The 13,928-nt window shown below is 38.9% G+C and overlaps 1 protein-coding gene across 1 annotated transcript in view; it reads right to left on the bottom strand.

The window, feature by feature from the left end:
* MARCHF6 (membrane associated ring-CH-type finger 6) overlaps nt 1-13,519 on the bottom strand; it is a 72,935-nt gene extending 59,416 nt beyond the window's left edge. The window contains exon 1 of the mRNA XM_069492758.1: nt 13,299-13,519. Coding sequence (XP_069348859.1) covers nt 13,299-13,317 — 19 coding nt within the window. The 5' untranslated portion in view covers nt 13,318-13,519. The remainder of the gene's footprint in view (nt 1-13,298) is intronic.
* Nucleotides 13,520-13,928: the final 409 nt, after the last annotated feature.

Here is a 13,928-nt window from a genome sequence, read left to right as displayed (position 1 = left end):
GAGATGGAGACACACATGCATTAACCTGGACACTGCTTTTTCAGAAGATCTCCACCCTTCTGAACAACAAAACCAACAAACACAATACTAAGCAAACACAACTCTAAAATCAAGCCCTAGGGCTCTTCTTGGTCTAGAGTAGAGAACTGGGATCCCTGGGGTCCAGAGTTGCTCACTCAGAGACTGCAAGTTCAAAACCATTTTCATAGTAATACTAACACTTTCTTTTTTACTCTCATTGTCTTGCCACTTTAGAGTAGTGTTCTCTAGAGATTATATGAGACAAAAGAATGAATGCAGGCACAGATGGGAAAGAATCCAGCTGCTTCCCATTAAACCAAACATTAAAAAGAGATTTGCAAATATAAAATATATCCACTCTTCTCACCAATTTGGGGGGTTTGGAATATAGTTATTTTCATGAAAAAATAGTGTTTATAATAACACACAATGAGTGTGTTATCATTTTTAAGTGAAATAAATAAATATTTCCAAAATTGTTCTTCCAGAGGAAGAACAAGTGCATTAATCCATTTGTTACTTTATTTATTTTATTTATTTATTTATTTATTTTTTTTTTTTTGAGACAGAGTCTCACTCTGTTGCCCAGGCTAGAGTGAGTGCCATGGCGTTAGCCTAGCTCACAGCAACCTCAAACTCCTGAGCTCAAGCGATCCTCCTGTCTCAGCCTCCCGAGTAGCTGGGACTACAGGCATGCACCACCATGCCCGGCTAATTTTTTCTATATATATTTTTAGCTGTCCATATAATTTCTTTCTATTTTTAGTAGAGATGGGGTCTCGCTCTTGCTCAGGCTGGTCTCGAACTCCTGAGTTCAAACGATCCGCCCACCTCGGCCTCCCAGAGTGCTAGGATTACAGGCGTGAGCCACCGCGCCCGGCCCATTTGTTACTTTAAATAGTCTTGATTATATGAAAACAATGGCAGACCAGGTCTCTAGTGGGAAAAAAACATCCTAAAGGGAATTCTAACATACCACTATTCCCGAGCAGTAATTAATAACTCTTAAAAATCTTCCTTTTTACATATTTTCACATTTAGCCAACTGTATAATGAAATACAAATAATTCTAATAAATAGGTTAATATGCATTCTCTATTGCTATAGGCTTTTAAGTCAAAATATGTCTTATAAACATTAAAATGATCATTTATTTAATAAAGCATTATTTTCATTAACAACCTTACACAGACGTCATAAAAGAAAAATCTTTAAGTTACTGTAGTGTCCGCCCCCCCCCCATTGGGTCTTAGGAGAAAAAGGAAGATAAAGGAAAGGAAAATTAATTTTATCCTAGCTCCTCAAAATAAATCCAAATTGATGTTTTCTTAGTCTCAAAATTAATCTTAATTAACTGGCATTTGATCTTTCATGTCTTTTAATTCCTATTTGGTATAATGTACTTAGAACCTTTAATGAAGGCATTTAAAAAGACTACAGACATTCCCTCAAAAAAAAACCCAAAAATTTTGATTGACAGTAAAAACTAGCCTTTATTTAGTGCCTAGCATCTTTAGACAGTTTTAAGCACTCTGAATGCATTATTTCATTGAATCCTAATACTCATAGTTTGGGAAACTGGGGTAGAAAGGGGTACGGTAAGGTAACACATCCAAGGCAACATAGAACTCAATAGAAAACAGTATGCGAGCGATCTGAGATATTACTCAATTGTCACAGCCAAAACCTGATTCCATTGCAGTTACTGAGACCCAGGTAAATTATCAAGCAAGTGAGGAGATGTGCACTAAAAACTTAACTCCCAGTTCCAAAACAGTACTCCATTTGATTTTATCATACTTCCTCCCCAACTACCTTCATCATGTGATCGAGTTATATTGATGTTGTATTTTTTAATAATGCCAATATTCTAGTTACCTTTACTATTTGTTCCTCCAACTTTATTATATTCTCCCACTTGTACAGTAGAATGCTCCCTTTAGTAAAACACATTATATTAATGAACTATAAAGGATAAAAAAGAACTAAGTAGGCCGGGCGCGGTGGCTCACACCTGTAATCCTAGCACTCTGGGAGGCCGAGGTGGATCGTTTGAGCTCAGGAGTTCGAGACCAGCCTGAGCAAGGGTGAGATCCCATCTCAAATAAAAAAAAAAAAAAAAAAAAAAAAAAAGAACTAAGTAGTATGGCAGCAAATTAAAAAGTAGTTTTATGACTAGCCAAGCTGAACATTTCTCCACATTTTACCAAGTTCTATTTCTTTAAGAATTATCTGTTCAAGTTCCTTGTCCAGCTTACTAATTTGGGTCTTAACAATGTTAAACAAACAACAAAAAAAGGGAAAAGATCTGAACACATACTCCACCAAAGGAAGAATACAAATAAAACAAATGTTGAAGTCATTCAGGAAATGCAAATTAAAATCACAATAAAATGGTGATGCATGTACAACAATGTGTACTTAATGCTGTTACAAAATTAAAAATAGCTAAAATAGCAAATTTTGTTATGTATACTTTGCCACAATAACTTTTTAAAAAAAATCATAGTAAGATACCACTACACACCTATGAAAATGGCAAAAAGGAAAAAAAAAATACTTTTATCATACAACCCAGCAATCCTACTCATAGGTATTCAACCCAGTAAAATTAAAACTTATAATCACACGAAAACCTATGTGAATATGTATAATGGTTTCATTCATAATTCCCCAAAACTGAAAACAACCAATGAAAGAATTCCACAACTGGGTAACAGACAAACTATGGTACATCCCTACAACAGAATACTAAGCAATAAAAAGAAATTAACTACTCATACATGCAATAATATGGATAAATCTCAAACTCGTTATAGTAAGTTAAAAGGAGCCAGACTCAAAGGCTACATACTATATGATTCTATTTATATTCTTATCTCTCCGGTTACTATCATTACTAAATTAACAGTTCACCTGTACTGCTGGTCCTGGAAGCCTGAACACTGCATTTTCTGGCCTCCTTGCTGAGTTAGATTCTGTCAATGAAAAGCACTTCTGTGAGATCAGAAGAAGGAGGGGAAAGGGCAAAACCATTTTCTACTTCTGGCTCTAAAAACCAGCAGTGGCAGCTAACTGTAGGTACTGGGGACTCCTGCAGCAGTTAGAGAACTACCATCATGGTGGTGATTCTGCCAGCAGCAGTGGGCAACTTCCAGCTTCAGCAGCATAGGCAATAACTCAGACAGTCTCAGCAGGAGTGAGCCAGTTATCAATGTGTCTCCTCTCAGCTCCATTTTTTTTTTTTTTTTTTGGCACTTAAACTTTGTCAGTAGAGGGTGCTGGAGGGACATCCTAGAGGCAACAGGAAGGGGGCACTCTTACTCCTGCAGTTAGTAGGTTTGTTTTAGTGACCACCTTCCTTCTTCTCACAGCCCTACCGATGAGGATCCAGCACACTCTAGGCCTTGCACAGGTACACACAATGATGTCCCAACTTCCTCTGCATGCCCACCCATCAACCTTGGCTCACCTGCACCCTGGAGGGTTGTTTCTTGCTCCCGCAAAAAAAGTGCTGTACCACTTTGCATTCCACCAGCAGTATATGAAAATTCCAGTTGTTCCACATCCTCACCAATACTTGGTATAGTCACTTGGATAATATACTTTATATTACCATTTTAGCTACTTCAATAAGTATGTAGTGATATCTCATTGTAGTTTTAACTTTTAAAGCTCTATGGAGACATTATTTGTGTATCATAAAGTTCGCCAACTTAAAAGTGTACAAGTCAATGGTTTTGAGTGTATTTACAGAGTTCTGCAACCATCATCATAATCTACTTTGAGAACACCTTCATCATCCCAAAAAGAAATCTCATAACTACTGGCATTCACTCTTCATTCCATCTGCTCTCCCCAGCCCCAGGCAACCACTAGTCTACTTTCTCCCTCTATAGATTTGCCTATTCTGGACATTTCATACAAATTGGACCATATTTTAAAAAATGTGATCTTTCATGACTGGCTTCTTTCACTTATCCTAATGTTTATGAGGTTCACCCAATATGTAACATGTATCAGTACTTTATTCCTTTGCACTGTTGAATAAAATTCCATTTTATGGATAGACCACATTTATCCATTCATCAGTTGATAGATACTGGGTTGTTTCTACTGTTTGGCCAGTATGAATAATGCTGCTATGAACACTCACATACAGTTTTTTGTGTGAATGCATGTATTTTGAATTCTCTTGGGTATGTACCTAGAGATGGAAATGCTGGGTCATATGGTTACTCAGTTTAATTTTTAACTACCAAAATAAGTTGTACCATTTTACATTCTCAATCAGCAACAACTGAAGTTTCCAATTTAGGCATTTTAGTGGGCGTGAAGTGGTATCTCATTATGATTTTGACTTGCATTTACCTAATGATTAACAGCATCCTTTCATGTGCTTAATAGCCATGTGCATATATTCTTTGGTTAAGTGTCTATCCAAATCTTTGGGTCATTTTTTTAAACTGGGTTATTTGCTTTCTTATTAAGTTTTGGGAGTTTTCTATTACTCTCAGTCCTTTACTAGAAATGTTTTACAAAAATTTTCTGTGGCCTGTTTTCATTCTCTTAACTGTGTCTTTCAAATTTTAAAAGAAGTTCATCATCTTGATGCCATCCAATTTATCAACTTCTTCCTTTACACATGGTGTTTTTGGTGCCATACCTAAGAAATCTTTGCCTAAGCCAAGATCACAAAGAATTTCTCCTATATTTTCTTCTAGAAGATTCATAGTTTTAGATTTTTCAGTTAGAGCTAACATCTCTTTGAGTTGTTTTTAGTATATAGTACAGGTTATAGCTCAAAGTTCATTTTTTTTGCCTATGTATATTCAATTATTTCAACATCATTTATTGAAAAACTGTATTTTCTCCATGGAATTGCTTTTGCACTTTTGTCAAAAACCAACTGTCCACATATGTGTGGGTCTATTTCTGAATTCTCTTATCTCATACTATCAAACCAATGTATTTAAACAGTTGATTTAATTTTTATAAGTTAACTGACATGTTTTCACATACAACATTGATTAAGAACCTACCACTTGTTAAGTTTTGGCATAATATCAAAGAAGAACATACAAAATTATCTGAAAATAAGACTCATCTTTCAAATCATATATCTGTGTGAAGCCAAATTTTCATGTACCTTAACCAAAACATATGGTAACAGAGTAATTGCAAAGGCAGAGAATCCAACTGTCTTCTAATAATCCAGACATAAGAGAAATAGGCAAAAATTTAAAACAATGCTATTCTTCTCACTACAGATTTTTGTCTTCAGAAATATACTTATTTATCATAAAGTTATATTTGTAAACAAAAATCCTTAAGGTCCTCAATTTTAAGAGTGTAAAAGGGCCCTGAGACCAAACTTTGACAACCATTGCTCTGTATCAATGGTCTTGAAACTGTCCCATTCAACAGAAGTGTCTCTAGACACTTTGCAATGTCTTAGGGAAATGAAATTTATACAAGAAACACTGTTGGCATAGGTCCTAGGTACATGGTAGGTACGTATTCAATATTTGGTAAATGGAGAAGAAAGCAGAAATGCTATGGAATCTCCAAACCTTCTATCTCAAAGTGTTAGAATGGCATGCTAAAAAAGGTAAATTCTATTTTATTAACCTGATTCCATCTTTAAGGAATACACCATAAGGTGGGAGTTGGGAAGAAAAAAAGACAAAAAAGTAAAAAGGATATTATTAATAAAATGAAGTTAAGTTATAAGAATAAGTGTACAGGGAATGCTTCAGTGTCTTCCAAGCCTTCAAGAACTCACTGTTTCTATTATAGGCTGAATTGTGTGTCCCCCACTTACCCCAAAATTCGTATGTTGAAGCTCTAACCTCCAGTACCTCAGAATATATTTGGAGACAGGGTCCTTAAAGAGGTGATTAAATTAAAGTGGGGTCCTGAGAGCAGGCCCTACTCCAATATGACTGATGTCCTTAAAAGAAGATAATGATTAGGACATAGACACAGAGAGACCACGTGAGGACATAGGGAGAAGACAACCACATACAAAGCCAAGGAGAGAGGCCTCAGAAGAAACCAACCCTGTCAACACCTTGATCTCAGACTTCTAGCCTCCAGAACTGTGAGAAAATGAATTTCTGTTGTTTAAGCACTCAACCTGTGACACTTTTTGTTATGGTAGCCCTTGCAAACTAGAACAACATCTAAAACTGGACTTATCTCTTCCCATTCCTGGTTGATGAAAAACTAAAAATCAATCACTTTTAACTCTTCCTCTCTTAATCACCTCATTAATTACTATGGTCTATTAATTTTCCTCATACCTTGGTCTGTTTCTTCTTTCCCATTCTTTCCATTCCCACTGCCTTAATTTAAACTCCTACAATATCTTACCTACCCTCCTGCAATAGCATTCTAAAATATAGTCTCAATTAAGAAGCTTTCCCTTGGGGTCTTACTTTCTGTTCCCTTTTTTAAGAACTCTTTCCATTCTGCCTGTATTACACTAAAAATAAGTGATATTTGTGTCCTTACAGGAGAGAAGTAAAACCCACTAAAATACTTTTGGTCTGGAAGAAATAGGAAGTAGGTATCTGGAAGACGATAGCCCAGCATTAATCACTTACAGCATTTCAACCTAAGTATTATAATTCAACAATGTAGCAGGTATCTTTTGGAATGTTTGCCCAGCTCAAGAATAGACACAGCCACTCATGAGTTTTTTCTTACACTACCTTTTCCCACCACTATCCAGCTACATGTTCAAGGGCAGGCACTTGACTCAAGATGAGCCAATTAGATTAGCTCCCAGAAATTTAGGTTTCAGAGTCAATCAAGCAAGAAGAGTCATCCCTTATTATCTGTGGGGGACTGATTTCAGGACCCCTGCAGAAACAAAATCTACACTTGCTTAAGTCTCATATATGACACAGTATTTGCATATAACCTATGCACATCCTCCTGTATACAGGTGACCCTTGAACAACTCGAGGTTAGGGACACCAACCCTTCACACAATTGAAAATCCACATATAACTCTGGACTCCTCAAAACTATCATACTAATAGCCTAATATTGACCCTACCAATAACAAAAACAGTCAATTGACACATATTTTGTGTGTTATATGTATTATATACTGTGTTCTTACAATAAAGCTAAAGAAAATGTTATTAAGAAAATCAGTACTGGCCGGGCGCGGTGGCTCACGCCTGTAATCCTAGCACTCTGGGAGGCCGAGGTGGGCGGATCGTTTGAGCTCAGGAGTTCGAGACCAGCCTGAGCAAGAGCGAGACCCCATCTCTACTAAAAATAGAAAGAAATTATATGGACAGCTAAAAATATATATAGAAAAAATTAGCCGGGCATGGTGGTGCATGCCTGTAGTCCCAGCTACTCGGGAGGCTGAGACAAGAGGATCCCTTGAGCTCAGGAGTCTGAGGTTGCTGTGAGCTAGGCTGACGCCACGGCACTCACTCTAGCCTGGGCAACAGAGTGAGACTCTGTCTCAAAAAAAAAAAAAAAGAAAAGAAAATCAGTACTGTACCGTAAGTTTATGTCTGTTTAAAAGATGAACTATCTGAAATGGTGGGCAACCAAAGCTGCAAACCTCAATCTATGACACCTATCAAGTAATTCAACTTTTTCTTGTAATGTCATGACTTTTGTCTGTTTCTTGGGAGCACTTCCAGCATCAATAGGGGCACTTCATATGGGTCCCCTGGTGTTATTCAAGGTTTATGGTATTGCACTAAACATGATGAAAAATACACAAGAACCCCAAGAGATCATCTTTTACTGCGATATGTAATGTACTGGTGAGATGAACTGCTCACATAGAGATGATTAGTGCCACAACATATTTTAAGGGGATACTCACAACACTTTAGCTCACCACAATAGCAACAGGAGGTGGCTACAAAATTACTACAGTAGTACAGTACACATTACAGTTAATTGTTATACAGTTAAAATTTAACACTGCATCTTTATGTTTGGTGTCATGTATGGTCTCTGTGTTTGTGAGTTTTGATAAATTTTAACTTTTTAGGATAGTTTTGTATATACTATGGTAGCAAATGACAAAATAAACTAGTATCTACATTAATTTTATGCATTCATGGCATACCTTTTTCTTAATTTTTTTTTACAGTTCTAGGCGGGGGTCACCTACAAGTTTTTTCAAATTGCAAATCTCCAAAAAATTTTCCAATGCACATATTGAAAAAAATACATGCGTAATTGGACCTAGGCACTTCAAATCCATGTTGCTCAAGGGTCAATTACACTTTGAAGCATAACTAGACTACTTATAATACTTAATACAATGTAAATGCTATGTAAATAATTGTTATACTGTATTGTTTACAGAATGATAATGAAAAAAGTCTATACATGTTCAATATAGACACGACCATTCTTTTTTTTTCCCCCTGAGTATTTTCAATCCAAGGTTGGATGAATCCAAGGATACAGAACCCACTGATACAGAGGGCCAACTGTATATTCAGTAAAGAGTGAAGAGACAATTTATGTCTCACCTCTGCTCAAAACCCTCCCATAGCTCCCTATCTCAATAAAGTAAAAGTCAATGGAAGTCTTAAATGCTCATGCACTACTGGCCCCGTGATATCTGTGACCTCGTATTATACTTACTTTTCCCACAACTCATTTACTCCATTGCAGCTACGCTGCTCTCCCGGTTATTTCTTGAATACTCTAGGTACGCTCCTATCTCAGAGACTTCACATAGGCTATATTCCCTCTGCCTAGAATGCTCTGCCCACTGAGCATTTGCATGGCTAACAACTCCTCCTTTGCTCCTCAGCACTTTACTTTCACTGCTATATTTAAAACTGCAAGCCTTGCCCTCATGTCCTGGCACTTCTTATTCCCTCCCAATTTACTGTTCTCTACAGCATTTATAAACATCTAGTTATGCCATATAATTTATTACATTATTTTGTTTTCTCTTCCTCCCCTATCAAGCTAACAATTAGAACATAAGCTCCATGAAAGAAGGGACTTTATTTTGTTCCCTGCCTAGCCCAATTACATAAAATAGTGCCTGGCTCTTAACACGTGCTCAATAAACATTTGTGAAATAAATGCACGTTCGCTTGGTCACAAGCATGCCAAAGCAAAGAACATTGATCTGTGGTAAGAAGAATGAAGCAGATATGTATAGAAACAGAGATGAAAGATCATATAGTTCTAGAAAGAGGGTAACCAGATGTTGATGCTGCCAACTTCTCATCCTTTTAACTCACTTCTTCCAAAATTAAGTTCCCTCAAGTTTTTCCCATAGTGGATTTAGAACATGATCAACTGCAATACACTTCAGCTTCATACCTTTCAAATGAATATGTTCCATAAAGCATAACAATTGCCTTGGTATCCCATAAAAAAATTACTGGTAAGATTTTGTATTATGTTTGCTAATGTAAATGGTAATTTACTAAAGTGAAAAAAAAATCAGCTTTATATATCACTGAGCTTTAATGTGAGCATTCTACTACGGCAAAATGTTTAATAATATCTTTTTTTTTTTTTTTTTTTATTTGAGACAGAGTGTAGCTCTGTTGCCCAGGCTAGAGTGCCGTGGCGTCAGCCTAGCTCACAGCAACCTCAAACTCCTGGGCTTAAGCAATCCTTCTGCCTTAGCCTCCCGAGTAGCTGGGACTACAGGCATGTGCCACCATGCATGGCTAATTTTTTTTAATTATATAAAAATATACATATTTTTAGCTGTCCAGATAATTTCTTTCTATTTTTTTAATAGAGATGGGGGTCTTGCTCTTGCTCAGGGTGGTCTCTAACTCCTGAGCTCGAGCGATCCTCCCACTTCGGCCTCCCAGAGTGCTAGGATTACAGGTGTGAGCCACCACGTGCGGCCAATAATCTTTATGAGAGTTTCACACATCAATACTTGCTTGTAACACCTATTCCAATATTGCAGTGCTTTTCCTTTAAAAACATGTTTATCCTTGAGCAAATGACAGATTTTTTTCTCAAATTGAGAAATCTCAATGCTTTACAGGATCAGAGTACTAGTCCATAAAAATGGGGAGGCTGCACATCTAAGGTCTCCTCCTGCTCTGAAGTTTAAAGATTTAATGACAGATACCAGTTTACATAACACACCTGCACTCATACAAATTACATAAAAACAGTAAGAAGAGTTTACCCATCCCTTGCATTATGAGAATGGATTATAAACCTATTGATTTTACAAAAATACAATTTAACACACTAAACCCTTTAGAGATCTGTAAAATCTAGCAAACATTTATTATGAAAGGGAAAAAAAATCACAGAATTCAGTATTGTTTCCTACAAATACAAAACATTCTGACCTTTATATATGGTATCAGTAGATGAAAACATGTTATTTTTTAAAAGGAGGGAAGAGTTACATTCTATTTGCATGGTCTGTATTTTAGTAACAATCTCTTTGCTCAGAATATTAAAATATTTTTTCTAAAAAACAGAAAGGTAAACCACAACATTATCAGTGTTTTCAACAGTGGGTGATAAAAAGATTTTTTTAATTTAATTTTCTTTGTTTTTACACATATTTTCCAGACCTTCCACAAAAAATTGTTTTTTGTAATCTGATAAAAACTTAAATTGCATTTTTTAAATTTACAAAATAATCTATAACTGACTTAATAAATAGAACAGTTGTTTACAAGCTTTTTGACATCTTCACTTTAGCATTTTTAATCTTCTGTTACCCTCCCTTTTCCTTCAAGTGTTATTTCAAGTTAAATTTAAATTGTGAAAATTTCAGAAGTCTTCCAAATTGGAATTTTGCAAAATTCATTTTCATTTCATGACAAACAGTTTCATAAAACAAATGCAATACAAAGTTTCTGTTAAATAATATAAATGATTCATTCTATGAGGAGTGACAAAAATAAATTATTTCAACATTGGACGCTTGGTATATACTTATAACCATCTAATGTCAGTACAGAGTCTGACAGACATAAGTTTAAATCTTGCCTCTGACATTTGCTACTTGTGTGACCTTGGACAAATTACTTAATCACACTAGCCTGCAGTTTCCACATCTGTGAAATGCGGATAATTACCTAGCTAAAAATATTGAGAAAATTAAATGAGATGTAAGTGTTTAGTGAAGTACACACGAGTCCTCAGTATATGTTATTTTAATAGGGAACAATGTTCAAATCAATAAATAAATATCATTTATGCCTTATCTGATTATAAATTTACAAGGGAAAAAATATATTTAAGCCCAGAAAGTACACTGAAAATATTCCTTTCACGGTCCCGTATACACACTGAAATTCTGCAATTCCTGAATTACCAATGACTGTTGTGGTTCCATAAACATATGTAAGTACTAAGTGCCCTGGCCAAAAGAATGGGAATTTTAAATAATATGCCAGTACATATCAAGTGATAAATACACAAATACATGCCGTACTAGATATATTCTTTAAAATCTGAATCCAAAACGATGTGAAACCTATGTAGGTGGAAATTTACAAGGACCACCTGTCAAAAAGAATGTAATTCCTAACTTTCAGCAGTTTCACTTTACTAGTTTTTCCAAAGGAGTTTCCAGTGACAATTAGCTTCACCCAGTGTATCTAATAAACTCAAGTATGATATAATAAAAGAGAGACTATGTGCAATCAGAATACTTAGGTTTAAATCTGTCTCTTACTACCTGTGTGAACCTTGGACAAGCTATTAAAATAACAAGGGGGGGGGGGAGTGGCTCACATCTATAATCCCAGCACTTTGGGAGTCTGAGGCCAGAGGTTTGCTTGAGGCCAGGAGTTCAAGACCAGCCTGAGCAAGAGTGAGACCCCCATCTCTCCAAAAAAACAGAAAAATCAGCTGGACTTGGTGACACACACCTATAATCCCAGCTACTCCGGAGGCTGAGGCAGGAGGCTTGTTTGAGCCCAGGAGTTTGAAGTTACAGTGAGCTATGATGACGACACTGCACTGTAGCCAGGGCGACAGAGCGAGACCTTGTCTCAAAAATAAATAAATAAAAATAAACCTAAATTTCCATATCTATAAAAGATAATACCTATCTAATCCACAGGGCTGTCATGAAGATCAAATGGGAATGTACATGACTATGCTTTGTAAACTGTCAAGTGCCACATGTCACTATAGTTAAGGTTTTTTATTAAAGAAAGAGTTCTTTAAAAAATAATTCAAGTTTTACAAACTCACTACACAGATAATACTAAACTTTTTATCACTCATTATTGCACTACACGACAGTATTCGATATTTTCATTTAAAATCGCCAAAAACGTAATCCATAAGGTTGAAAGACACTTATCCCCACATAAATATACGTAAAGTACAAAAGTATTTGCACTGATAACCAGAACATTAAGCAGAATAATTTCGTAATTTCCTCTATAAATTCACTATTTTAGACTCTAAAAACAAACTGCTTAAAAATAACCTACTACCTTCATCGGGGGGAAAATGCATTTCAATACTCATAAAGTGTAGTTTTTTGTTTTTTTTTTTGGCTGTTTATATCCTGTGTATTCAGTTTACAAAGATCAATTTGTTCCAAATAACTGTACCCAAAACACACGCACTCGGAAAACAAACAAAACCCGGCTTATTGGCGTAAAGAATGCAAAACACATCAAAACAAAAGAGCCTCCCTCCTCCGATTAATGTCTTTAGGCCTTCCTCTTCCCCGTTTAGTAAACAAATTCTTTAGGGGTAGGCAAGCAGAGGGCAAGGTTTTTAAACAGGGGTGAGTTCACTTCAGTGGGCCGTCATCTGTCGGGGTATTTTTCGCGAAGTTTCAAAGTCAACAAAGAAGTTTTGTGGCGAGGGGCTAGGGCCTGCATAGCAATAGGCAAAAGGACATAAGGAAAGACAAAATCGAGTGGGGGAAGGGTGTGGAAAACGCCCCCGTACTTCAAGCTGCAACGACAGCGGCCCCCTCCTGCGGGGAAAGGCGCGACGGCGGCGGCGGGGGAAAGCCACCCCGGTTCCGGGCACCGGCGCGGCCCAAGCGCCCGGCCCGGGCAGGGTCCCCGCCCCCCTTGCCGATGCGGGCGGGAAACGGCGGGGGACGCGCGGGGGGTCACCTTCTGCGCCCCGCCGAGGGGCTCAGCCGCCCCTCGCACCAGCCCGCGGGCAAACGGCCCGGACACCCGCCCCGCCGCGACCCCCCCCCCGCCCCCGCTCGCCTCGAGCGCCGCACACCGCGCGGCTCGGGGCCCGAACCCGGGCGCCACTGCGAGGGCGCGGGCGCCGCTGCGCAGCCGACTTACCTTCCTCGGCGGTGTCCATCTTGTCTGGGGGGAGGCGGTGACGCAGCCACGAGGCTCCCGCGGCCGGGACCCGAGCCTTCCGGCCGGGCGGGGAAAAAGGGAGGGGGAGGAGGGAAGGAGGGAGAGGGAGCCGGGCCCGGGCAGGTGCGTGTGCTCAGGTGCGAGAGAGGAAGCGTGAGAAAGGAGAGAAGGGGAGAGGGCGACAGGCTGACAGAAAGCGAGCGACAAGGGACGGGGAGGGGCAGGGAGCGCCGAGGGGCGAGGCCTGGGCGGTGCGCCGAGGCGGAAGGGGCGGGAGCGCTCCAACGACAGGTGGCGTCACTTCCGGTGGCGCACACCGTCGGTCGGCGGCGGGGGCAGGCAGGCCCTGTACCGGGAGGGGCCGCTAGCCGGCGTGTGGAGGGCCACGTAGGGCGAGACGCGAAGGCTGCGCGGGAGAACGGGGCTGAAACCTAGGCAGTAGCCGAGCTTTGATGGCAGGATCTGGAGGGAGAAAGAAGGCGCAGAGCCGCGGGAAGAGCACAGCATGAGCGAGCTCCGGGTGCAGAGGCCGCAGCCTGGCGCCGGCCCAGGCGACGAGCGAGACAAAGGCCCCCCCATCCTTGGGGTACTTAGCAGTGACCGGAGGCT

This window comes from Eulemur rufifrons, chromosome 17 (genome assembly GCF_041146395.1).
Source record: "Eulemur rufifrons isolate Redbay chromosome 17, OSU_ERuf_1, whole genome shotgun sequence".
Taxonomy (NCBI): domain Eukaryota; kingdom Metazoa; phylum Chordata; class Mammalia; order Primates; family Lemuridae; genus Eulemur; species Eulemur rufifrons.
This window is presented reverse-complemented; position numbering and strand designations above follow the sequence as displayed.